General features: G+C 53.6%; 1 protein-coding gene across 2 annotated transcripts; it reads right to left on the reverse strand.

The window, feature by feature from the left end:
- Positions 1–25: 25 nt before the first annotated feature.
- Positions 26–27,521, reverse strand: LMCD1 (LIM and cysteine rich domains 1). Of its 2 annotated transcripts, none has more exons than XM_051788709.1 (6): positions 27,363–27,521; positions 13,617–13,705; positions 11,590–11,845; positions 6,393–6,722; positions 1,805–2,020; positions 26–963 (listed from the first exon to the last, which is right to left on the reverse strand). In XM_051788709.1, exons 2-6 carry the CDS (start codon positions 13,703–13,705, stop codon positions 805–807), a joined length of 1,050 nt encoding a protein of 349 aa, XP_051644669.1. In that variant the 5' UTR covers positions 27,363–27,521; the 3' UTR covers positions 26–804. The 2 variants fall into 2 exon arrangements, with proteins under 2 accessions (XP_051644669.1, XP_051644670.1); XM_051788710.1 differs by lacking the exon at positions 27,363–27,521 and adding an exon at positions 25,612–25,689.

Consider the following 27,521-nt stretch of genomic DNA (forward strand, 5'->3'; position numbering starts at 1 on the left):
GGGACAAGAAGCAGGGCAGAGCCCAGGGTGAGGGGCTGCTGGCTCAGAGGGGAAGGTACAGCTCCCTGGTACTTGGAGGGGTCACTGATGTATTGCAGGGTAAAGTAGCATTGTAGCATCTCAGGGACACACCCTCCCTGCCCCCCAAGACACCTTAGGCTGGAAAGCGGTTTTCCACAAAATTCTTTGTGTTCCAGTTCCATGGCTGCAGCTCCAGGGCTGAGCCAGTTGCTGCCCAGGCAGAGCTGTGCCCTGCCCCTCTCACGGGGCTGAGCCCATCACCCTGTGTGCCCACTCCTTGGTTTTACACCATTGCACGTGCAGAGGACAAAGCTACGGCTGCGTGTGGCTGCAATTTGCTTTTAGAAGGTTGATCAAATTCCTCAAACCCACTGCCCTAGCACAGCCACAGCAGCCTGTCAGCCTAATTCCAGTAAGGATTTCAAAAACCACAAACACCCCTTGGTTTTGACCATGACCGTAGGTTTAGTATGCCAGAAGTTACTGTTGAGATGTGTTATTTCCAAAATACTATTGCAAGATCTTAGTCATAAGAAGCTTGGACAGATGATAAAAACCAGCACAGCACAGCCCCTCCTTTCCAGTTCCTCCTTGCCAGGTATGCCATGCACCTCCCACCCATGGGCATAAGGGCTCCCTTCAGATCCAAGAGGACCCCAAGAAAATACCCGCCCCAGGCTGTGCTGGATGCAAGTGAATACTCAGGCTCTAATTTCTTTAACCTTCTCCTTCTCCTGTACTTGCCCAATGCCCCCAGTCCTGGTGGGACCCCGGCTGCCCCCCTCAGAGGCGCTTGCTCTGGCTGCAGATGGTGCACAGGAGGCTGGTGTTGGCCAGGGCGAAGGGTTTGCCCACCAGCGGCGTCTCGCACTCCAGGCAGGCAAAGTGCTTCTTGTGCCAGGCCAGCCCCTCTGCCTGCTGGTAGTCCTCCGAGAAGATGATCTATGGCACAGACAGAGAGACACACCACTGCTTATTGCCACCTTCTCGCCAAGCTGGAGTGTGCCAGGAGCAGGGACAGCCAGCCCTACACCTCCGGGCAAGCCCGTCAACGCGGGGGCCAGGCTTTGGGAATGGGTACATAAAAGAACCAGAGAATGGTTTGGGTTGGCAGGGACCTGTAAAGGTCACCTCGTTCCAACCCCCTGCCATGGGCATGGGACACCTTCCAGTAGACCAGGCTGCTCAGAAGCCCTGGCTGAGCCTGTGCCAGGATCCCAGCACTGGCAGAGGTAGAGAGAGACTGTTTGGTCCCTGTCCTGGCACTGGTTGGATCAGAGGGTCTCTGAGTGGTCCCTGCTCTGGCACAGGGGGGTCATGGTTCTGGCACAGGGGGTCAGGGCTCTGGTACAGGGGGTCATGGTTCTGGCACAGGGGGGTCAGGGCTCTGGGTGGTCCCTGCTCTGGCACAGGGGGTCAGGGCTGTGGCACAGGGGGATCAGGGCTCTGGCACAGGGGGTCAGGGCTGTGGCACAGGGGGTCAGGGCTGTGGCACAGGGGTCAGGGCTGTGGCACAGGGGGATCAGGGCTGTGGCACAGGGGGTCAGGGCTGTGGCACAGGGGTCAGGGCTGTGGCACAGGGGTCAGGGCTGTGGCACAGGGGGTCAGGGCTGTGGCACAGGGGTCAGGGCTGTGGCACAGGGGGTCAGGGCTGTGGCACAGGGGTCAGGGCTGTGGTACAGGGGTCAGGGTTCTGGCACAGGGGGTCAGGGCTATGGCACAGGGGGTCAGGGCTCTGGCACAGAGGGTCAGGGCTGTGGCACAGGGGTCAGGGCTCGGGTACCTCGTCGCAGCCGGCGCAGCGGGGCCGCAGGCTCTCGCAGTAGTGGCGCCCGCACCAGGCGGCTCCGCCCTTCCAGAAGTAGATGAGGTCGACGAGGGGCTCGGAGCAGCGGCAGCACACGAAGCAGGCCGGGTGCCACTGGCGGGAGTAGCCGGCCCGGTCCGCGTAGACCACGGGGCAGTCCCCGGGCACCGCCTGCTTGCAGGTCTCGCAGCGCTGCGGAGAGAGGCCGGCAGTGAGGGGCAGCGGGACCCTCCGTGCCGGGGCTCAAAGCCCTGGGATTGCAGCCACGAGGAAGCACCTTTGGCTCCAGGGCACAGGGGGAAGACAGGGTGCTGAGCAGCTTATTTTGGAGGTCTTGGGAGGGATCCTCCCTTCCCAGATGTGCTCTCTGCATCCCTCTGAACCACACAGCTGGTCAGAAGCCCCGGTAGCAAAACAGAACAAACTCATCTCCAAGCGTGTCCTCAACGCTTCCCACTTCTACACGGCCTGGAGGACCTGCTGTGCTGCTGCTCCACGTCCCACAGCACTGAGCAGGACAGTGCCAATCAAAAGCAGACAACACAGGGCATCATAGGGCACCCATGGCCAGCAGGGCCAACATCCCCAGGACTATCACTCCACATCCTGGGCAAACACCTGGACCAGTGCTACCTATGGACAGTGTCAAGCTGTAATACATGTTAAAAGTAATTATAAATATATTTGTCTAGACTACTGCTCACTTTCTTCCAGCCATATCCTCGGGCAGGTAAGAACAGTACTACCCACCACCAGCCAAGTGACTGCCCTTTGGGACCCCCCAGGCTAAAACCTTCACTGGAATCCCAAGGTCCTGCAAGACAGAGTTAAGAATTCCTACAGTGCAGCACTGCAGCACATCAAAGATGTAATTTTACAAAGAGATTAGGAACTTTGGTCTTTTCTCACTGCTTTCTATCTGTGCCTAACTCAGATGTCACTCCACAAGTTTCAGAACAGCATTTTCCATTTCTAACAGGCCAAAGAGCCAGAATTAGCCATGGTTAATCTCAGGATTAACAGCATCCGTGCACATTACACACAAGACCAACCACTGGCTGTTTATGTGTGCCCACAGAGCGATCCTGTGATTAGTGCAGAGCCAGCACTAAAGCTCCACTCAGAGGCTGACAGGATGCTGTCCCAGTTCCCACTGAAGCTGGATAGTCCAGGTCAGGGGAAGAGCTTCCGAGTCTGGCCTTCGTCACTCCGGACAAGAAACACTCTTCAGTAGCAGCTGGAATCTCTTCAGCAGAGCCATGGCTGGATTTCTACCAGCAATCCCTGCAGCAGCCTGGCCGAGGCAGCAGGAGCTGCCTGTGTGTCACACGTGTCGTGGTTACTCTGCTGTGCCCGACCCGAGCGTTGGCACAGTGCTGTCCCTGCTCCAGGTGGCACAGGGACTGGGACTGGGAATGTCCCTCTGCTCAGGCGACAACTTCACTTATCAACACCCTGACTTAAGTCAACAGCTTCTAATAGGTGGGTGAAATCATAGGACCATAGAATGGTTTGGGTTGGAAGGGACCTTAAAGATCACCTAGTTCTGACCCCCTACCATGGACAGGGACACCTTCTGCTAGACCATGTTGCTCCAGAAAAGAAGAGACACGAAAATAAGATTTTTCAGTAGAAGGTAAACTAACAGTCCCTGAGCTGCAGGAGGACATCAGGGATGGGGCAGAGACAGGGGAGGGGACAGATTTCCACCACCATCACCAGCCCCTTCCACCTACTCACATGTGAGAGCTTGAGACACTGACCTTTGCATCTACAGTGTTTCCTGACTCTCATCCCTCCTGTTATACACAGCAGGAGGCCACGGGATTATCTACACCCCCTTTTCTCCGTTTGGTCACTGATACTTCCAGCATCCCACGTTTTGCCATCACCTCCTCCCTCATCCAGCTGGATTGTCAGTAACCACCCGCCGCCCTTGGAGCGGTTCCACCGCGCTGATGGGCATCTCCTGTTTTCCCAGGAAATCCATTCTGACAAGAAGAGGCAGCACAAGAGCACAGACAGAATGTTTCCTGGTTTGGCTGTTCTGCTGAAAGGGGATATGTCTGCTGACAATGCTCATTCCACCTCGGAGGGCTCCAAGACTCCAAGCACTCCAAGCCCAGCATCAATGAAGGGGGAGACGGCACAGAAACTGTGGGATTTCTGCTCTGGAGGAACAGGAACAGCATTGAGTGACTGGCATAGAGCAGCACTCCTGGCACACCAGCAGCGTGGATGGATGGGCACCAAGGAATTCTGCACCCACCATACGGGACTGAGGCCTTTTCCCTACACCCCCGACACCTCCCCGAGGCACCAAGTTTGGGTGACTTGGGGCCCCAGAACCCAGCCCTGCAGCTGCCTCTGCTTTGTCAGCCTCAAGAAGCCACAGACCCACCATCCCAGCTCTGCTTATCTTGCAGGATCTAAAGTGAGAACAAACACAGCAGTTTCCAACCCTGAGCTCAAGTTTATCGCCAACAAGAACTGTCAAAAAACCAACTTATTTTGGTGTTTCTTTCTATGGAAATTCTTCACAGGGAAAAATTCTTCACAGGGCTTTTTCCAAGCATCATATAACCTCCATCCCCTGCCATTTACACACTACATAAAAGGGGCTCTTCCAATTTGAGATGGGATTGGTGCTCATTTTACATCTCCATTGTGCACGGAGAGAAGTGAAGACTTTATTAGCTGAATTACCAGAGGTGTTGGCCAAAAAAGTGTCCTGTTCTCCTAAGTTTTTCTCAGCTTGCTCTCTTCAGCAGCTCCTGTCCTGCAGTGCCAGCTCCCAGGGAAGGAGCTCCCAGACAGCACCAGCCTTCCCCAGAGCACTCCCTGCACTGCTGGCCTCAAGCTTTTGGGAACAGCTGCTAGTTTGGACACCTTGCTTCAGGATTCCATTTGATTCCAGCCCAGTGACCTGTAACACCAGAGGAGTCCCCACTTCTGAGGGGGTTAAGGATAATCTTGTGCTTGGTAGAGAACACTCAGCTTGTGGGACAGACTTACAGCAGTGATGGCCCCCTCTGCAGCCCAAAAGAGTTCAGGAGCTGCCTGAGCTCAGCTGCCTTCACAGAGATTGACACTGGGCCTGCCATGGCTCTGCCATGCACTGGGCTGCACGCTGTGGCCATCCCACTGGATCTGCCACTGTTTTGGAAGCTGTTCCATTTTTCAGCTGGTGCCTTGAGAAAAATGATGCTTCAAATCAAGGAGAATAACATCACAGTTATGTATTTATTTATTTGAAAGGACAAACTTGCAGTTTAAGTAAACCTTTATCACTATGACAACTTATTGAAATGTTTAAGGGAAACCTTCCTTTTTAGGCTATTTTTTTAGCTTACAATTCTTTGTCCAATTCGGTGTTTTGTTGCAATAGTGAAAACCTTTACTGTGCCACTGGACCCAAAGTCAGATGCACATTAACAGGCCATGGCAGAGGGGAGACATTACCCAATATGGACCGAAAATGAAAACTGCTCTTAACATGTCAACCTCAGTGCAGGAATGGCAGGAAAAAATCTCCTCTTAAAAACACTTGGACACCATTTGTTTTTTCAGCTTTAAATCCTCTGCTGCAAGTCACTCTCACAAAGGCCAGGACAAGATATTTCCACTCACCATATTTTATGATAAGCATCTGTTCAGCAGCCACAGAGGCCACTCCAGACAGTGCTGGGGGAACATAAATCTAAAAGGGTGTTGGAGAATCTCAATCATTTCCCTGTGGAAATGTATTTGTATTCCCAGGGACACAGGGTGGCTGTTTAAATCTCCCCAGAGCAATAATTACAGCCCTGGGAGCACCATCTCCATGTTCACAGCTCTGTGGTAACTGCACTGAGCCATCACCTCCCGTCAGCTCTGGTCTTTCCACTCACCCTGGGCTGGAAGCCCACCTGGAAACACTAACTCACAGAGAAACAGCTTCTGATTGCAAGTACCTTACTGGCTCACATCACAGAACCATAGAAGCATTAAGATTTGAAAAGACCTCCAAGCTCATCAGTTTAATCCTCAACTGAATACCACCACACCCACTAAACCGTATCATCCAGGGATGCCCAACCTTTCAGAGCTGCCAAGATTCCAAAGTTGAAATCACCAGCTCCTACAGCAAGAATCCCCTCACCTTGGCCTTTGCTGTGGAGGGAGGGCAATGAGGAAGAGGAGAAACCCTTTCACCGCTGTCAGACAGCCCCTTGTGCTCAGCAGGGCTTGCTGGAGCAGAGGGTCTCTCCAGGGTGCTTCCCAGAGCTGTACCAAGGCACAGCACGACGTGGCTGAGCACCTGCAGCAGGGGTGGAGAAGCCTACGGGAGCAGGATGGTGACAAGGAACAGACCACCCTGGCTGGTGCCATCTTTTCCCCATCCAGCTGAGACTGACTGTATTCCTGAAGGCTCCCCAAGCCCGGAGCAGCACCATCCCCCCGTGCCCCCATCCCATCCCATCCCATCCCATCCCATCCCATCCCATCCCATCCCATCCCATCCCATCCCATCCCATCCCATCCCATCCCATCCCATCCCATTCCACCCCATCCCAGCACTCACGTAGTGCCCGGCCACGCTCTCCAGGGCCCCGTTGGTGGACTCGGGGGGTTTGCTGGAGTCGATGTTCTTATCCTGGGGCTTCCCTTCATCCTTCCCGCCGCCGCCCTGGCCGGGCAGTGCCACCTCCCCCACGCCCAGCGCCTCGGCCTTGTACTTCTTCACGAACTCCTCCATCAGGCGGTGCTCGCCCTCGGCGAGGCCGCGGCACTGCGCCGGGTCCTGGTCGTACAGCGGGAGCTGCCTGGCCAGCCGCCGCCGCCGCTGCAGCGCCCCGTCCGTGCCCGCCACCGGCTGCAGCTCCCTCGGGATCAGCTCCATGTACTGCATGGCCTGGACGGGGAGAGACCAGTTACTGCATGGCCTGGATGGGGAGAGACCAGTTACTGCATGGCCTGGATGGGCAGAGACCAGTTACTGCATGGCCTGGATGGGGAGAGACCAGTTACTGCATGGCCTGGATGGGCAGAGACCAGTTACTGCATGGCCTGGATGGGGAGAGACCAGTTACTGCATGGCCTGGGACAGGGAGAGACCAGTTACTGCATGGCCTGGACGGGGAGAGACCAGTTACTGCATGGCCTGGATGGGGAGAGACCAGTTACTGCATGGCCTGGACGGGCAGAGACCAGTTACTGCATGGTCTGGGACAGGGAGAGACCAGTTACTGCATGGCCTGGGACAGGGACAGACCCAGTTACTCTGAGCTGTCTGTGGCAGGGAAGCACGAGCTTGGTGTGGGACGCTCTGCTCATCTTATGGAGTGGTGGCAGAAAACGTGACCCTTCCCCTCCCTTCTCCCTTTGAGGTGTTTTAACCCACAGTTTGGAAATAAAAGGCTGAACTGGCTCAGATGCCAGTGGCAGGCAGGCTGTACTTAATCACTTCACCCTCAAAAACAGGTTGCCTGTTTTTGGAGAGGTTTTGTTTTGTTTCAAACAAAACCCAGCCTGCCCAGGAAAGCAAAGCAGCATGGACAGACCTGCTTTGCTGGCTCACACCCAGATCCCAGCACACCCTCCCTTGCTGGCACTACCAGGATACTTTTCTGTGTAATTTGACAACAAGGTTGCTGAAAAGTCTAAAAGCCCATAAACATCAAAGTCCAAGACCAGTTTCCTTCTGCCTTGTGCTAGGACAGCGAGAGCTGCAGGGAGTGGGTAAGGGGCTGTACCCAGGCCATCCCAGAGCCCCCAGGGCTGCACAGAGCACAGTTTACAGTAAAATATCCCCTTTTATCAATTAAAAATTTTATCTTAATACAGGAAAAAGTAGTTAAATAGCAGTTGGGTCTGGAACATCAACAGGCACCAACTCCACCCCACTACTGATTTCCCAGCGGAGGGAAGGTATTTGGTCTCCAGTGCCCTGTGATATGGAAAGGAAATGCCAAGACAATATCCAAAATAAATCCCCAATTCAACTGCCATTACCTTAAAGTCAGAGTAAGCCCATCTCTGTCCCAGGCTGGGTTAGTGCTTGTGGGATGTGGGGGCTGCACAGTTAACTTCTCTGGCTGGGGACAAGGGAAGGGAGTTTCCCACTCCGGCATTTTTCCTATTGTAGTGTGAAGAGTGACAGGGCAGCCAGTTGGCTCCCTGCCATTCCCTGTCAGACCAGCATCCAACTGCATTAGATTTGCTTCTTACTGGGTCAGCACTTGGGAACTCAATTTAAAAAGAATTAGCAGAGAGATTTAACTGTTTGTGGCACATGGGCTGGCTCGGGCCAGGCTTTTAAATACAGAAATGCTTGCACAGCACCGAACAACTCATCACCTTGGGAAAAACTTCCAAGTCCCTTCCACCTGGGCTACTCTGAGCCAGAGAACAGTGCTGCCAGGCAGAATTCCTGAGAGGAAACTAGCAACAGATAATGATTTAATGGAAGCAGGGCTTCTTCCCTGCATCTTGGGGTGTAAGTTAAAATCACTGTACACTGGGATATTAGACATCACGACTCAGTACACTGTGTCCCTGTGCAATGGCAGGGCTGATGTCCAGTTTCCTGGGAAGGCTGGTGCCCTGTGGAAGAAGAGGCTGCTCAGGAACAGCAGGTTGGAGAACTGCAGGATGCTGGGGGAGTGATCCGGTGCACTAATGGCTTTTACAGGCCTGAGGAATCCTAATAGGAATGGCAGGAGAAAGGGACAAGAACTCCCTGACAGCTCCTCCCAGGCTCACACAGGCACTGCCGGTGGTATCCAACAACTGCAAAGAGAAAACCAAACCCGCTGCTGTGTGACCAGGGACACCAGGACAGCACGTGCTGCCCTGCACGGCCCTCACCACAGCACCAGCTCCAGCAGAGCAGTGACATGGTGGGATCTGAATGGGAAAGATTCTCAACCCACTACCAACGTGCCAAGACTAATGAGCACTCACACAGAGGAGAACAGCGTGGGCACCTGGAGCCTCCTGTTCCAGTGCAGCCTCTCCATTCCCAACACAAAGTGTCTGTGCTGAGAGCAAAAAAAGCAAAACCTCGAGCCTTCCTTAAAGCCTGCTCAGGGACAGGTTTCAATATCTGCCCCAACATGTGATGGGATGTCACTTCCTGATCAAGGGAATGCTTGAAGATATAATTGCAGATGTCATTAAATGTGTCCAGAGAAAAGATAAGGGAAAAAAAAAAAATCCAACCTGACACCAAACATTGACATGAAGGATAATAAAAAGTTGCTACGTCTGCTGTTACCACATATTGTTACAGTCAATGCTTCACTACGTTGCCTGGGTGCAGGTAATTTTAAGGAAGAGCATGTTTAGGATTTCACTGTTCACTACTGATTTTGGAGCTATTTTATGACCTGTTCTTCTCCCTCTCCCCAGGGACCCTGAGTATCCACTTCATGACTTCTCCAGGCACTGCTTAATGAGAACGTGCTCTGAACTTCCTCCTATTATTGACCAACCACTTCAGCCCAGTGAGGTTAAAAGCCATCCCAAGTCTGCAGCCTGCCTTCAGAAGGAAACCACTGGAGAGAGGCAGTTATGCACTAACAGCTTTTTGGCCCAAATCCCCTTTAAACTATCCCGAGAGTGGCTGACATCCAGCTCTTCTCCTCAAAATTTGTCAAGTTGATCTTCAAGCCAAAATTTATCAACGTTGTCTCCAAGCTCCTGAACGTTGTTTATTTGAACCAAGATATATTCCAGCACATCCAGGCACGATAAAGACATCAAAAGCTTTCATAAAGTTTTTGACCCCCCACCTTCAGGGAGGTGGGTCAGGGTTGGGGCTTGTTTTTGGACACAGTCCTTGGCACAGGACCATGCTCCCCATCTGCCCTTTTTACCCTGAGTTCTTTCTATAAAACCTAAACAGAAATATTTTGTACCCTTGGAGCTGCCCCTTGCCAGCACTGCAGGGATGGAGCTGGATGCTGCAGGAAGAGGAGAGCTGGGATCTCCAGGGCCCCTCTGTGTCCCCAGACTCCCCAGTGCCCCTGGGCTCCCACGGGGCTGCATTCAGGGTCACTCCAAACACACACTCCCAAGGGAGAGAGTGCAGGGCCATGAAAGATGAAATCAGCCCAGAAGCCACAGAGTTTGGGCACCCCTCAGGGCAAGGAGCCAGCCCTGCCCGAGGCACTGGCAGCACCACCCCGCAGCCGCCACGGATCCCGGGTTCCCCAGAAATCCTAGGCTGGGGGAAGAGCACCATCATTGTTCTGCCCATCCCTCACCAGCTCCCTGATTCCCCCTGGGACCTGTGGAAGGCTAACACTGGTCACACAAACATTCCTGCTGGGCCAGCTCCCCCCAGAGCACAGGGAGGGCAGAGGTGGCTGCGGGCACACGATGGAGCAGGGGGGCACCAGGGTCACGGCCCCTCGTTAAGCCCAGTGCTGCTCCAATTAGCCCCCTGTGCATCCCCAGTACAGAGCTCACACCCCCCAGTCAGCCTGTCCAACGGGCTGAGGGCCGCTGGGTTTTAGGGAGAGTTAACCAGTCTGTCCCTGGGGATTGCAGCTGCACTTCCACATTTGTATCCCCAGTTCTTCTTCAAAAAAATCTGGTTGCAGTTTCAGCAGCTTTAAGTTATTTGTGTCATCCGAGGAGCAGAAGCTCTTCCCTGCCCACCCCTGACAGTGGAATACAGAATGGTTTTATACCACAGCACAGTGAAAAGCCAGTTAAATGCTTTCCTTCAAGAAATGCTCTGCTGGCTCACACTTCCACACACCAAAAACCACTTCCATCCCTTCCCACACAGCCTGTCCGGAAGGAAACTGGGCAGGGGAGGGAGGTGGAGCAGGGCTGGGGGCTTGGTTTCAGATCCAGGCCTTGGCACAGGACCACACTCTTTTTATCCTGAGTTCTCTTTACAAAATATTTTTTATTTGGGCCAGATTATGTTTAACTGTAAGGAAAAAAATTCCTAGCTCCAGAGCTGGATCTGGGAGGGGTTCCTCTGGCAGCAGAGGTGGGCAGAGCTCCTGCCCATGCAAGCAGGATACTCTCAGCACAGAGCTCAGCTCTGCTCCAGGCTCACATGCCCTGGCACGAGAAGCCTTCCTGCTCCTGTTCCCGGAGGCAGGAAGCTCCACAAGTCTGCTGGAACAGGGCTGGGCTGCTGCTGCTCTTCAAAGGGAGTGTGAGGAGCCCTGGGAATGGAGGCTCTGAGCCCACTGCCCCAGGGGAGGACATCCTCCAGCAGTGAAGGGATGCTCCCTGTGAGCAGGAGATGGGGGGCCCGGGGGCACAACCACCCAGTGCCCACCCAGTTCCACACTGCCCACCACCAGGAGAAGTCAAACCCCTTCCTGCTCCTCTGCTTGCCCAGCCCAGACACCCCAGGAAGGCCTGGAGGAATTGCTCCCACATCCTGCCTGGAGCTGGCAGATGCTGAGGTGGGCTGTGCAGGGCTGTAGGACAGCAGGGATGGGATCTCTTCTCAGCAATGCTTTCATTAGATATGAGCTTTACCAACAGACTGAGCTTTCTACTTGTAAACTCCATTAAAACTTCTCCTAGAAATGTAAACCAACCTGTAAACCCCAAAGGCATTCCATCCCCCTCTCCTACCTACTGTGCTTATTCATATGGTTTTCCAAAACACAGAGTGCTCTGTTCACCTCTGCTCTCTGAGGCAAACCAGGATTTACTGTTTTTCCCCAATAACTTTATTCCAGAGCTGAGTTCTGTTCCTGACTCAGCGACCCACCCAACAGGCCGTGGATGAAATGAAGCCTTACCAGCTTCTGGGCGAGCCCCGGGGGAGCCCACTCGTAGGTGATGGTGTCGAAGGTGGGGTCCTTGCCCGAGATGTTGGGGTTGGTGACGATCATGCGGTTCCTCTTGTAGACGCGGACGCCGTCGCCGCCCTTGAGCCGCGCGGTCAGCGAGGAGTACCTGGAGTCGGCCAGCAGGCGCCCGACCTTGCGGTCATCGTCCAGCTCCGAGCTCAGGCCGTGCTCCTCCTGGCTGCACTTGCACGACTTGCAGATCTTCCTGTGGGCCACAAGAGACATCACCCTCTGGGTGTGAGCTGGGCTGTGGGAGGCGGGGGGGTCACGGAGCGTCAGCCTCTTCCAGGGGTTAAACCCAGCCCAGGGTCACACTGCAGGACAGAAGGCTCAGTACAATTCATGGAACGGGTTGGGTTGGAAAGGACATGAAAGCTCATCCAGCTCCACCCCCTGCCATGGGCAGGGTCACCTTCCACCAGCCCAGGTTGCTCCAAGCCCCGTCCAACCTGGCCTTGAACACTTCCAGGGATGGGGCAGCCACAGCTTCTCTGGGCAACCTGTGCCAGGGCCTCCCCACCCTCACTGGGAAGAATTCCTTCCCATATCCCATCAACTCTGCTCTCTGTCAGTGTGAAACCATTCCCCCTTGTCCTGTCACTACAAAAACTCCCACTTGTGGGGAGCTGCTGCTTCCCCTGAACTTCAAAAACCCCTTCAAGCATCACTAAATTGGAGATCAGTCTCCTCATCAGACTCCAATGGCCCAGTAACAGCCTCACCTCTTATGAAGCTTTACATGGCATTAAAAAAGTGATTGCTAGAAGGAACTGATGCTTAATTGACTATAATTTGAACTGTAATAGCTATAAATCACACAAATATCTAAGGCTCCTCTCTGCTGGCCAGCATTGCCATCAAACACTAGTAACAAAAAGGACAAAGTAATTCTGACATAATCCCAAGGATTTCAGCAGGATCCTGGAGCAAGAATGAGTCAAACCAGCCTCTAATGGAGTCAATTAACAAAAAAAACGTAGTTCTTCCACCAAATGAGTGTTTTAAAGTTTGGATTCTACCCAGCTGAGGTATCAAAACAGGGAGCTGACAGTGTCCAAGGCACTCCAGCTGCAGCCAGCACAGCTGGGCCACAGGCTCCTGTGCTGCTGCTATAGACACACACAGACCCCAGAGCTCTGCAGGCACACAGAAAGGAGCCCAGTGTTGCAAGGCAGCTCAGGGGGCACTAATTCTCTTTTAATTAGTGACATATGTAGGGCTGCCTTCCATTTGAAAGCCCCTTTGTCGTGCTGTTAGGGCAGGGAGCAGCCTCCCATCCCTGCCCTGAGCAGGGCATGCTGGCCTGGGCAGCTCCCACCAGCTACTGCCACCAGTGGCTATTCACTTCAATTAGTGCTCTTAAAAGGAAATATTGAAGATGAAATCTCAAATGAGACGTTCTGGCACTAAGCACAGCCTTTCAGCTGGGAGGAGGCGGGATGGGACCAGACACAGCACCAAGGCTGAGCCCGTGGCTCTTGGGCACACCCCAGCTCTGAGCCCATGGACAAGGGTGACAGCCAGGCACTGAGCACAGCTCCTCCTGACCACGTGGGATTGTCATTTGGGTCTGCACTTCCCTGCCTCCACAGCCAGCAGGGCTGTGCTTGTTTTCAGTATTCCCAAACAAGCTGAGAGGGCAGCGTGTGGCAGGCAGGGGGCTGTGCTCTGGTACACACACACTGCAGGGCACTGGGGGGCTGGCCAAGCACAGCAGGCTGCAGAGTGATAGCAAAAGGGGACAAACCCACTGCATGGAGCCTCAGCTCGCTTTAAGCACTTGTAGATGAGATTTGAACCCAAAGAATAAAAGAGCAGGAGCAGTGAGGAGGGGGATGGAGAGCAGGGGCACGGAGAGCAGGGGCACGAGCATCCCCTCAGCTCAGCATCTCTACTTTGCTCTCAGTCCCCAGAGGCTGAACACCAACAGGACCCAAGGACGTGGCCAGGCAGGGCCCCTCCAGGACAGGAGTTACCTCCAGGAGTGTGGCTCGAAGCCCATGCAGGTCCCTCGGCAGCGCAGGCAAGGCACAGCTCTCCCCATCTGCGGCTGGCTCCCCGACATCTGCAAAAGAGCAGGACACCCTGTTGGAGAGGCTTTATCCTCAGGGGTTATCCCAGACAGAGCACTGAGAGTGTGCTTTGTCCTTCAGACATTGACTTCTTCAGCCATTCCTTATGGCCCATGAAGCCTCAAACCTCCCAGATGCCAACTGACCATGTCCATGCAGCCCCACTACACATTCATTTAGGGATGCTTGGGATGAAGGTTCACCTCAAAGTGAGGGAAAATGGAACAGCATGGAGGGGATGGCACATCAAAGCCAGTGAACATGGCCACACTGGGCAGCCACCTTCACCTCGTCCACTGAGACCTCAGGTCTCATTTAAAGGTGATTTTGATTCAGTTTGTACAGGTCATGTATTGCTCATGGATCTGTGCAATTCAGATCACACAGGAGACATGGAGGTGTGTTACAATAACCTGGTGCTAAACTTGTTTTACTGCAGCTGGGACCTCCTTGGTCTTTCTCCAAGGGTATTTTGGGCATGTGGCACATTTCCATGCTTCTGGCACTGGGCTTTATGGGTGACTTCAACAGTGAACAGGAAACAGTGGAAAGGCTCTGGGGAGGTGAGGGGGGGACATGGGGGATGCAGGGATGCAGTTGTGCTGCACTTTGTGCTGCTCACTGAACACAGAAAAAAGTCACTCATATCCATGGCCACTCACTGCTGCAGAGACATCCAAACAACCTCCCAACAGGAGAGACAAGAGCAAAAATCCACACCAGGAGCCAATACCATTGGTAAATAAACCTATTTCAGTGTCTGTCCCATGAATTTATCAAACACAGCTCTCTGAACATGAAGAACGCAGGAGGGAATGGCAGGAGACAAAAACAAAGTGCTGCAGGAGGCACCAGGGCGAGGTGACACCACGAGACGCTGGATTTATCTCAGCCTGGATGTTTATACAGGAACTGTCAGGCTCTTGCTTGAAAGACACATTTGTTCCCTGTAAAAATGAGCTGAAGGAAAACAAGGACTGTCCCAGGCCCAGCAGGAGCAATGGCAGCACCACGGTCACCCCAGCTCAGCAGACCCAAGTCTGTGCAGTCAGAGATCAAACCACAGGGCTTAACCCACCATCCACCGCTGCAAAAAACACCACCTTCAGTCTCCAGGCATTGCCAGGGGGAGGTTTCTGACCACTCTGGACCTCACAGTCTGCATTTCCCATGAGGGCTCATGACATGCACAGGGCTCGCACCTCCCAGCCCCTTTTTGGGCCCTGCTCCCATTTATTGAGCTTTTATGGAAGATCTTTAATCTCCCTTGTTCTAGGCACTGACTATTCAAGACCTGTACACACCCCGAGAGCCTGTCTGGATACCAGAACATCCTGACTGGGGAGGGACCCACGAGGATCATCAATGCCCAACTCCCTGGTCCTGGGACAGGCTCAAGGGCTCACACTCCAGCAAAGCACAGGCAAGGCTGCACAGGTTTCCAGTGCTGGGGAAGGCTGGTGCCTGCCCACGGAATCTGAGCCTATTCTATGTGTCTCTGAGCTGTGACAGTCTTTCATTACAAGATCATACACTATTTCAGTCACTACCAGTTACGCTGGCAGAGGCTGCTCTTGCCAAAACCTATTTTCAAAGAGAGGGATCAACAGCAGTAAAAGAACAGGTGAAAGAACAGATGCTGCTCCCCAGTCCTGTGGGGCCCTTGTGCTGCCCCAGCTCTGTCCAGCTCCAGGTTCTGCAGCTCTGCCCGGGTGTGAAGCCAGTGAAGATGCTTTCAGCCCTCCTTCCTTCTGCATCCACCTCCCCCACTTCCAGCACCAGCTCCCAGGGTCCTCAAAGCTCCTGCATGGATCTGGGGCACCCCACGGTCTTCTCTGACATTCAAACTCATTCTGCAGCCTTCAGGAGGATGAGGTCATTTGATGGCACTCAGGAAAGACATTTCATTTATTTGGAAACAAGTAAAATTTGCTAACAAGGACAAAGGTTCTATAAACAGATGTTCTAGAAATGACCAGAGGTTTGTTTGCCAGTTTTAAGGTAGATGACAGGCCTTTACATGCCTTTTTTTTTTTGCCCAGAACTAATAAATCTCTACACAAGGCTGCTCATCCTGGAAAAACACAAAGGGGTACAAAATGGCCCATTTCAGCTCCCTTTGCCCTAGGACTGCTAGTTCACTTCTGCCTCATCTTTCACCTGTAATTTTCACTCAATTTTCCACCTGCAGTTTGTCCCAAGATTTTGAAGCCAGTGAAAAGACCTCTCACCCCAGGAGTTAATAAAAGTAAATCTTAAAAATGACCTTAACATGCCCAAACACTCCACTCTGTCTCTAATATCCAGAAAGAGAGGACATTTTTGGTTCTTCAGCCATGTGCCAGCTCTCCAGGAGAGATAAAGGCATCTAAGATTTCCATGTAACATTCACAATCCCCCAGTTCTGGAGCCATGTGCCAGGTACCCACTGACTGATGGGTTTAACTGACTGATCTTAGTGAGTCAGACAGAAGCTGAGTATCAGCAAGGCACTGTGAGTGGTGGTTTATCTAAAATACAAACATCTGGATTAAATAAACTCACTGGGAAAAGGTTCATTACACACAAGGGGAAAAGCCCAGGGAAAAGCACGGTCAGTAGCAAGAAGCAGCATGTAAGCCCTCCTAAAACAACCTGACACTGGAGTCCAAGGAAGTGTCACTGCAAGAACTCACAGCCCTTTGGGGTGGCACCAGCCAGTGACCCCCACACAGAGACAAACCCCATATGCCACTTCCTTGCTTCAGTGAGAACAAGTCCCTTTCTTGGTAATTTATTCTACTTGTTCAAACATGATTCCTGTTCCCTGCCCAAGTTCAATCAAGGTTAACTGCTCCTCACTCCAAACGCTGCCAGCAGTGGCTTGGGCACTGTTGTCCCTTGCCAAGGGTAGGGTGAGTGTCCTGCAGCCCACAGTGGGCAGAGCTGGGGTCCCACGGGTGCTCCCCCACAGCACCGTGGGTGAACAGCCAGCTCAGGTGGATGGACGTGTCTGACCAGTGCTCCCAGGGGCCTTTGGGCTCTAAACAAAAGCTGGGGTTCCATTTCTCCAGGACAAAACCAAGGAAGTCTGAGCCATTACTTTTGGGCACATACAGCTTCAGGCATGTGCAGGAGACTTGGTCCTCAGCCCTCCCACCTCTGCCCTGCTCTAGCCAGGATGAGACCACACCTTTGAGACCAGGAGCTCCAGTGCACAACCAGAGAAGCTGTGGCTGCTCCATCCCTGGAAGTGTCCAAGGCCAGGTTGGATGGGGCTTGGAGCAACCTGGGCTGGTGGAAGGTGTCCCTGCCCAGGGTAGGAGGTTGGGATTAGATAATCTTTAAGGTCCCTTCCAACCCAAACCATTCTAGGATTTCATGATTTTGTGACCACCTCAGGAACTCCTGCTTGCAGTGTCAGCAGCAGGAGGCTCCTCACCACATGAGTCTGGAGCTACAGGAAAACACATGGGGGAAACACTCTGCAAACTGGGAGGTTCCTCAAGCCAACACATGGTTCCTGAGATGGCTCAGGTCTCTCTGCCCTTGGAGGGGCAGGTCTGCAGCAGTAGGGGAAGGTGCTGAGATGGCAGCTCATCCCCACTGCTGCTTAGGTGACCCCATGGAGCTTCAGGGACATCCCTGTGGCACAGACAGGTCCTGCCAGGGCACCAGGAGCAGCCTGGGTGCACTTGCCCACCAGCTGCAGCACTGCCATGCCCTGTAAGCTCAGATCCCTCTGGGTAGTGCCTCCTCAAGGGTCCTGAAAGCCCAGCCAGGTCTCTGAAGGAGAAGGTGATTCCTCACCCCCTTGGAAGCAGAGGGAGAGTCGAGCCACTCTCATTCCCACCCCTGTGCAGGGCCCAAACGGAGCAGGCGCCGCTGCCCGCTCAGCAGCACGTCCTGCCCAGACACGGAGCTTCTGCTCACTGCTCTGCTCCAGCTCCTCACATAGGCATGAAAGGAGATTTCTTTTTAAAAAAATATGCAAGACACTGCAAAAAAACCCAAACCCAGTAAGATAATGTGAAACAAATGCTCCAACTATCTCAGGCTCCACCTATGCCCAAGCCCATCCGGGAACTGCAGCTGAACTTTGGCATCACCTTAAGATAAAGAGTTTGAAGACATTTGTAATGCTTAAAAAAAAAAAAAAAAAGATAAAACCAGGCCCGTGTCAACAAACTGCTTAAAGAAAAGAAAATCCTGCTCACCAGGACTAGATATACACTCCTTGCAACATTTCTGTTTTGGCTTTCCATGCCTTAGAGCATTCTTGCTGTTAGAGGAGAGAAAGCAAGACAGGGCAGAGGAAATTCTTGGGTAGTGAAATGATAGGAAACAGAGGCCATTCTACCCACAAAAACATCTCTGAACAGGCTCAGGAACACGCTGGTAATACCATGGTTTGCTGTTCCACTGGCCAAAGGCAGGGCCATCCATTCGCTGGACAGTTGGAAAACAGAGAGCCCATAATGACAAGTGACAAGGAAAGAACCCAAACATGGCTCCACCTTGGTTCAGAGCTTGAGGACTCCTCTGGAAAGGAACACTGAGCTTCCCAGGAAAGTCAAGTGAGATGGACCTCTGGCTAGGAGCCATAAGCAGGTCAGGGTTCAGCCCTGACACCTCTCTGGTCAGCAGCAGCACTGGCCACTGTGGAGGGGACCCAGAGGGTCACCAGCCCAACTGGCAGGTTAATCTGGACTTTCATTCTCAGAGGAACTCAGGCATGAAATAAGGTTCAGAGTTTTGGAGGTTTGGCCAACACAGCCATTAATCAAGACCATCAAAGGCTCGTTACACTTCCAAGACAGTTACACCCCCTCTCCTGGACAAGCTGGTCCCACAGACACTGACGGGACACGAGGCTGGACTCAGCTGCTCTGACTCCTGTGCTCAGTGCCAGGGGAGAGCATGAGTGTCAGGGAGATCCATGAGCAGGGTGAAGGGTATCCATCCTGCAGCACTGTCAGCCCTCCCTGCTGGGGAGGTCACCTGCAGCTCTCCAGTCACAGAAGGGCTTTGGGGACACACTGCCACGGCCACAGCTCCGGGAGGGACGAGCAAAGGGGGGCCCTCCTGCTTCCAGAGGCTTCTGGATCCCAAAAGCACTTATTGCACAACTCCCTATTTGGAGACTGAAAACGGTGCTGGAGACACGTAACTACCTCAAGTATGTTTTCTCCTCCTTTTTAGGGAGGGAAGAGGAAAAGCTGGTTTCCAAAAAGTTACTCCAAGTTCACAACAGCCCTTCATAGCTGAGCTCCTCATTTCACCTCTCCTTGCAGTCAGAGCACTTCCCAGCACCCACAGCAAGCTCAGTCCAAACCCTTCCCTGCAGCCTCTGGAAGACCCTCCTGCAGCCTCAGCATTGGATACCCTGCCCCTAAATAACAGCCATGGCAGAAGAGAGCTCAGGGACCACGTGAACCTTTGGGCGGGTTCCTCCAGCCACTAAGAATTTTGGAGATTAACAACTAACTCTGAAACAGACCCTTGAACAATGGAAAAGGGAAAAGTCTCACAATATTCACATGGGTGGGACCAGTCTCCTCAGCACAATTGCTGAGGAGTTTTGGGATACGGATGGATAGCACTTAATTTGTTGTCATTAGTTGACTATAATAGAGCTAAGCTTGCATAATAATAGGAAGCCAGTTCAAATTTCCTTGAGGATTTCCAATAACTGGAGGGTGTAAGGGTTTACATCCAACACAAGAGGTTTCTATCCCAACAAGGGGAGTGCTGCAAACTCTGGGGAAGCACAGCACCGTCGGATAAAGTGAAGCTGGACTTACATGGGCTGCAGGGAAAATCAGCCAAACCCAACAACACAGTGTTAATGCATCCAAGTTAAACCAGGAATGACGCCAGATGCTGCACATACAAAAAGCCTGTTGGTTGCATTTTCCTTCCTATTGTGGGTCCAGACAGGCAGATTTGCTGTCATGCCTTAATGCACACAGCCACGTGTGGCACCCAAGTGTCCCTTCCCAGTCCCACAGAGCCGCCTCTCCTCCGGACAGGGCAGAGACAGGTAGCCTGTTCACCCAACCCAGGCACCTCTGAACTCTCTTCACAAAGGACCAGCTTGGCCTCCAGCACCTTAATTCCTGGTTTGGATGGGCAGTCTGCCTCACTCAGCATTCTCCTAGATAGCTTTCCCATCTGGGAAAACCTCTCAATAAATTCCTTGGGGAGGAGGGTCACCTGCTTCTCACTGAACCTGCCTCTCAAACTGCTGGGGGAAATTACCCTCAAAGACACCACGGGAGAGCTGAAAAGTTCCAACAAGCTCCACTGTAGACCTGTTCCTCAGGATCCAGTGCTGAGCATGGCCTGGGGAGAGTGCTGCTCCAGCTCCAAGTGCTGGCAGAGATCACTCGAGCTGAGCTCACTGCAGGTACCAGTGTTGGAGCCAACGCTGCCCAGGCTCCCGCTGGGGATGCCAAGGGATGCCACCCACTTCACTTGTCCTAAATGAGCATTAAGACAAAAACTGAGACACTGAAGGAATCCAACAAACCAGCCCCGGGTGGGATGAAATCCCCATGTCCCTGCTGGAGAACAAGGAGCACAGCCTGAGTCCCCTCAGGGTTTGTTTGGCTCATCCTCTCTTCTGGAACAGATCCTCCCTGAGTCTCCTGTGCCAGAGCCCCGTCTGGTTCCACTGCTCTGCCGCTCCTCAGGGATGGTGTTGCTGCTTCTGCTTATCAGGCAGAGGTGAGGTCTGATGGCATGGGGCTGACACGTGCCAGCCCTGCAGACATCCCTCCCTCCAGACATTCCCAGCCTGGGACTCTGCATGCAAACCTACAGCACTTGGACCAACTGAAGTATAAAAATATCAGCTCTTGAGGATTTTTCTTTCCACTTCACCCTGACACACCAGAGCAGAAGTGGCACAGCAGAACTGCCACTCCTGGAACACCTGACCTTGGCCAACAGTCTTACATACAGACTATTATTGAGTATTCATTTTTTCCCCTCCTGCTGATGACCAATGAACTGAATGATCTGGGCTGAAAGGGACCTTTAAGATCAACACATTCCTTGACTACACCTGATGCCCAGTGAGGTCCAGCCTCAGGTGTGCTCAGGACTAACATCCAGTCCTGGTACAGAACAGTCCAAAACATCCCCTGGACCTGATGCAGGAGAGCTCAGCTCAGTGGAACATGCAGGTCTGTGCTGGCCAAGCTATGCTGAATTTCAGGAGGGACTCCATGAGTGCATCTGCAAGTGGAATAAATCCGTGCAAGGGCAAACAACTGCCCCTAAAAGTGCATTAACCAATACACACACTCACTACTGCCCTTCTGAGAACAGCACAGGGCTGGTTTGATCTATTTTCTTCTCATTTTTATAGACAGAAAACATCTATTGTAATCATGACCTGAAAGCAATTTGTTTCCCTGCCAGATTCTGAGCAAGCAGTTATTCCAATTACCACACTCACAGGGAAAAAAAATCCCTTACAAAAGGCTGTCTTTCATCTCAAATTCTCTCTATGGGATTTATTTAAGGCACCAGTGAATGGGCTGGTATCATCTGGAATACCAGAAGCACTTATTAAACTTTGCAGAGTAAGAAGTTTGTTGCCTTATATTTTAGCAACAAAAAGACCAGGAAAAGGCACCAATACTGGAAGAAACTATTTCAATGGAGCTGCCAAATCCCAGCCTACGGGATGACAGAGCTCCAACAACCAGGGCCTCTGCAAATACCTCGCTCTTCCAAGAGCACATAGCTGGCAACATTCCTTTCTTCACTAACAATGTGTGAATTAATGATGAGGGTAAATGCTGAAAAATCAGATGAACAGATTTTTCCACAAGCCAGACAGTGCTTCAGATATTTGGGCTTAATTATAAACCCAAACCAAGCCATGAGGACATACCTGGAACAGGAAGAACCCACCCAAATTTAATTAAACAGCAGCTGTGCTGAGTTCCAGAGCACTCAGGTAAGTGTTGAAGTGTGACCTCCAGTTACCTGCCCAGAGCTAGCTGTGTCCTTCCCACCTCCTGCAGCAGGAGAAGGTGATGGATTGTCACTGGGAATGGGGGCTCAGTCACTGCCATGATGCACTGCTGGAGCTGCTTCCATCAGACTTCCATAGAACAGCTGATTTAGTCCTAAATATCTCTCAGAAGTAGAAGGATCTTTACAGTCAAGGAAACAGGAGAAAGCTGAAGGTGGGTACAAGGGCCTGGGCCTCCTATCCCTCTCCTTCACCCCATCCTGCATTGCAGCCTTACCATGTCAGCTCCAAGGAGACCATGGAATGTGGCCACCTATCCCAAACCCCTCCAAAGTCCCCACATGCCCATTCAGCTGTGCAAAATGCCAAAAAATGGCTGGGGCATGAGGCAGTTCAGAGGAAAGGCACAGTGAGCTAACAGCCCTGGCAGCTACTGCAGAGCTGTCCCACCAAGCCCTGGGTCTGCAGGGCTGGTCCTGATCCAGGACAGGTGCTGCTCACTGACTCCATCCTGGTGCTCTGGATTAGGACACAGGCTGACAGGAGCCCAGACAGTCCTCCTGCTGCAGCTGGCACCTGTGGATGCTCTGTGCTTGTCCAAACTGACTGGGCAGCATGTGAGACAGGAAAACAGGGATAGAATTATTTTTTACCTGGAGCTTCATAATCTTGACACAAGTTTCCCTGTTAGAAGGGAAATAAAGTAAGATGGTTTTGAGCAACAGGTTTCCAGGTCTTCAGAAAGAGCAAATAAACAAGTCCAAGTGAATCTTGTGGCTGGTGATGCCCTGAACCCCAAGGCAGAAGCTGAGGGGCTGTGCCACCCCAAATACTGGCAAGACACAGGTATCCAGCCACCAGGCTTTTGGGTGAACTTGCTTTCCTGTGTTCCTCTGACATAACCAAGTGATGGAGTCAAAGCATTGGGAGTAGATGAGATGGTAAAAGCAAACAACTGCCCAGAAATCTTCCCCTTTCTCTGAGCCCCATCTCTAAATAAAATAGTAGCTCCAAGCTGGGACATCCGAGTACTGCCTTTCCTGAATGGCTGAGATACAATATTTCCTTTTTAAAAAAAGAGAAAAACCTCAGGCTACACAAATACTCCAGACACTGCCTCCCTGCAGCACCAGCGGGATTTTGTAACTTGTAAATTGTATTTTATGGGACTTGATTTAGCTCTGAGTCCAAGTCCCAAAATAAGCTCCTTAACCCCTGTGCTGCTTTATGATTTCATGTCTATAAATACTTGCTCAGAGCAGGTTTCTGCATTAAGATCAACATCTGCTTCCCTGTGACAGCTGCTTCCTCCCCTGGGCTCCAACACAAGGACGCTGTTCTGGGAGTAGGAGTTTCAGTCCCATGAGGTCAAACCAGCTTTCACAGCTGGCACAGCCATCTCCCTGGGCCACCAGCCATGCATGTGTGACCTGTCCCCAACACCAGGACCCTCATCCATCATGAGGGGGCTTTGCAGAGAAGGTACCAACTCCCCATGGGAACTGAGCTCCTGCTGGCAGGGACCACAGCCAGAAGGGATGAGCACGAAAGGGCTGCAAGGGACAAACAACTCCCAGTGGTGTAATTGTTAAAAGTTATGAGGTCCAAGTCCCCAGAGCCGAGATGAAGCTGTTTGTACAGCTCTGACAGCGTTTACTCAACTGAGCAGCAGCACATTCAAAGGACTCGGTGCTGGCTCTGCAGCCCCTCTGGGCAGGCACAGCTCCTGCCACCCTCACCACTGCCTGCCCAAACTGCTCACGCTGCTTTGGGACACAACAGACTCCGCAGATGTGTCCCACAGGAAATCTCTGGGCAGAGCACCCCATTATTTGGGAGCTGAGTGTCCTTCCCCACAGAGCTGGGCACCTGCCAGGCCCTGGAGAACAGCTCGGGGCTCAGCCAGGCACCTGCACACCCTGAGCGAGGGACCTGGTTTGTGAAAGCACAAACAAAAAAGCTGAGTCTCCAATGTGTTCCTCAAGCTTTTAAAAGCTCTAAATTTTTGGATTTTATCAAGGGCAAGCTCCCAGTCCCTACCAGCATTCCCACCCACGTCTGCAGATACATGCAGAGGGGTTTTCAATCATCCAGGTACTCTGCTGATGGAGAGGGAGCTCCTGCCTCTCCCCAAGGCCCCCAGAGCATATCTGGAGCCCATTTATCCCTGTAACAACAACGCTTCTCTCCTGTCCTACGGGCTGCTTTGGATGTTTGCAAGTCCCGTGCTAAAGAACTGAAGAAAGAAAAAGCTAAAGAATCAAAATTTGTAATAACTGAGCAAACTTTACCTTGGCTTTGATGGGTGCTTTTAGCTCAGTGGGTTATTTTGTTCTCCTGACAAGAAGGGAGAGAGTTTAGTGAGAACAGTACCCAAGCCCAGTGCCCGCCTGGCCAGCTGGCCCCGCTGCAGCGCCCGCGCTGTGCCAGCCATCGCACCCGCTCTGCTCCCAGCTTTAACTCTCCATTTACAGCTTCATCCAAACAAGCCCTGTGCCAAACGGAACGCTGTCCCACTCATGCTGCTTTAATTTCCTCAGAAAGAATCCCAGAATGCGCTAGGCAAGACATCAACAATAATTAAACCCAACAGTGATTGAAAATCAAATTTTCGGGGCCTCGCAACAAGCCCTAATGAGTTCCAGACTTGCCTTCCCCGACTTGCTCAGACTGGCTGTGTGACACTGCCAAGCCAAATTAAAATCTGACAGTACTCCACGCCATGCCCAGAAAAAATGCCCGTCTCAGGATTCAGGAAATTAAACAGCCGTCTGCTGCGGAGACGCCCGTTTGTCTTTGCACATGGACTATTCACACACTGATCCAGAGCCTGCATTATTCTTTTCCCTTGTTTTCATTATGTCACTTCATATCCCTTTTGAAGTGCAAACTAGCTGGGACTTCTTTTTTGATACTGCTGTGTTCAGGTGAGAGGAGACAGGCAGCTGGGCAGCAGAGCCCTGCAGACCAGGGCACCACCCCCTCGCCCCCACAGGGGTTACACTGGGCACAGTCCAGAGGGGGCCCCGAGAGGGTCTCCCAGCAGAACTACACCTTCCACTGCAGGCACTTTGTGCTTTTCCCTCATGGATTTAAGTGGAATAAAGATGGCATCTTGTCCTTTGCCCTACCACCAAGGGGAGCTGAGGATCCAGCCACATGTTTGGGGAAGGCTTGAGGGTTTCTGCATCCATGAACCTTTTGGGGTGCACTGTGAGCCTTCTGACACACCACTGTGAGCCTTCACTGCTCCACTCCCTGCAGACAATGCTCCAGAAGCTCCTGGGAGATGGGTCCAGTGCAGAAATAGCTTTGCCAGGGTGTGCTTCTGCTCCACAGCATGGATTTGCTCAGCACTCCTTGCTGCCCACATCCAGCCCTGTTCCTGTGCTCTCTCCCACAAGGACACCCAGCCTGGAGCTGTGGCAGGGGCTCGGTCCTGCTCAGCCTTCCCTGCTCCAGACAAGGCAGGAATTGAGCTGCTGTAGCAGACCCTGCCTGCACACAGCCCCATGGAAAAGGGTCAGTTCTCACTCCCATGGGATCCACTCCACTCCATCTCACACACTTCCCGAGTGCTCCAGCTGGCACCCAGAGGTGCCCCCACGGGAACTGTGGCAGACAGGACCCTGTGGATGTGCCCGAGGGTTATCAGCAGCAGGGACCTGCTGGCAGGGGACACATTGCTCTGAGTCTCTGGGCATGACACACCAGGAGCCCTTCCCCACAGGTCCCACCAAACCCTGGCCACCCCCTGCAGGGACAGGGTCACCCTGCAGTGCCACACTGGGGGTGCCTGCCCGTGCCAGCAAGCACTGACAGTGCCACGGCAGGCAGCCAACAGGGTCAGCAGGGACAGCGAAGGTGGCAGTGCTGGAAAGAGGAGCAAGGGAGGGAGGGAAGGAGGAACCCCAAAGCCCTCAGTCTCACCTCAAAGCATCATGTATGTCAGGCAGGACACAGGGAGAGCAGGAGCACAACACAGCCCCAGTCACCCAGACCAGGCACAGACAGCAACTCCTGCTGCCAAACACCAACCTTTGCCCGGGGCATCCTGCGAGGAGCAGCCAGTCCTCAGTAAAACCCGGCAAACAGTTTTTCTTGGGATCCAGCAGTGGCTCAGTTCAAACCTAACCTAACAAGGAGCTACACCTCGACAACAGAGGCTGACCTTCCCATCCTGACAGGCAGGGAGGGACCTCCAAGGTCAGCACCGGCGACAAACTTCCTGGCAAAGGGCAGCATCCCCCCTGGTGAAGGTTTTGGAGGTGCCCCTGTGCCCTGGGAGACCCATGGATGCTGGTCCCAGGGCACAGCACTCGGCACTGCCCGCTCGGGGCCATCTGGCATCAAGAGATGGAATCTCAGCAAGCTGGCAAGGGGCGCTGAACTCATCCCCGAACCACGCGGTGACAAAGGTGCAGAGAGGAAGGTCGTGAAAGCAGCTGCTCCCTGACAACACGCTTTTATCTGGCAACTAGAATCCCTTCCATCCAGCTCAGTGCCATGCCAGGAGGGTCTGTCGGCTATTCTGTCCCCATCCAAGGACACTGTGGCACAGCTGGGATTTCCTGGAACGAACACTTTCCCGACGGTCTGGAAGGGCACAAGCATGTGCCCCAGGACCCCAGCTCAGCGCAGCTGTGCCTTACACCACTTAATTCAGACAATAAACAGTCGCTTTTCCAGCAAAAGCTTTGGTGGAGTACCTTTTTGTACCGAAAAAAGCCCAAACCCAGGAGCAGTGCTGGGCACTGCGGGTGGGCAGTCCCGGAGCAGGGCTGGAACTCACGGGTGGATGTGCCCATGGAGGGGCAGGGAGGAGGGAAGGACTTCAGGGATGGGGTCTGTTCCCTCCCGGCCCAGAGTGGGGGGTCTGTCCTGTCTCAGCCCCGAGCTGGGAGGGTTTGTTCTCCTGCCGGCACAGCGCTGGGCAGAACATGGGAGATGAGGAATAGGGGGAAAAAATAAAACCCCGGAGTTTCTCAGCCGTGCCGGTGCCCGGTGGGCGCTCGCCCCTCCCGCGTCCCCCCGGACGCGGCTCCCGCTCGGTGCGGCCTCGCCGGCGCCCCCCGGGAAGGGGAGGCACAGCCCGGTCCCCCCTTCGGACCCACCCGGGGCTCTCCTGGGGAAGGGGGGCACAGCCCGGTGCCCATTCCCCGGAGTGGTTCCCGGGGCAGGGGGCACAGCCCGGTGCCCCGACTCGGGATCAGTTCCCGGTCCGTTCCCGCACGGCCCCGGGATGTGTTCCCGGTCCGTCCCCGCACGGATCCGGGCTGTATTCCCGGTCCGTCCCCGCACAGACCCGGGCTGTATTCCCGGTCCGTCCCCGCACAGACCCGGGCTGTATTCCCGGTCCATTCCCGGTCCGTCCCCGCACAGACCCGGGCTGTATTCCCGGTCCGTATTCCCGGTCCGTCCCCGCACAGACCCGGGCTGTGTTCCCGGTCCGTATTCCCGGTCCGTCCCCGCACAGACCCGGGCTGTATTCCCGGTCCGTATTCCCGGTCCGTCCCCGCACGGCCCCGGGCTGTGTTCCCGGTCCGTATTCCCGGTCCGTCCCCGCACAGACCCGGGCTGTGTTCCCGGTCCGTATTCCCGGTCCGTCCCCGCACAGACCCGGGCTGTGTTCCCGGTCCGTATTCCCGGTCCATTCCCGGTCCGTCCCCGCACGGTCCCACCTCTTTCCCGCTCTCCTCTCCGGCTCCCCCGCCGCTCGCGCCGGGCGCGCGGCCCGAGCGCCGCCTTTCATTGGCGCCCGCGGCGGCCCCCGGGCCGCTCTCAGCCAATCCCACACCGGTTCAAAACTTTCCTGGCCAATGGCGTGCGGCGGGGCGGGG

This window comes from Manacus candei, unplaced genomic scaffold (assembly GCF_025592945.1).
Source record: "Manacus candei isolate 608988 ecotype Guabito, Panama unplaced genomic scaffold, ASM2559294v1 h1tg000025l, whole genome shotgun sequence".
NCBI classification, from domain to species: domain Eukaryota; kingdom Metazoa; phylum Chordata; class Aves; order Passeriformes; family Pipridae; genus Manacus; species Manacus candei.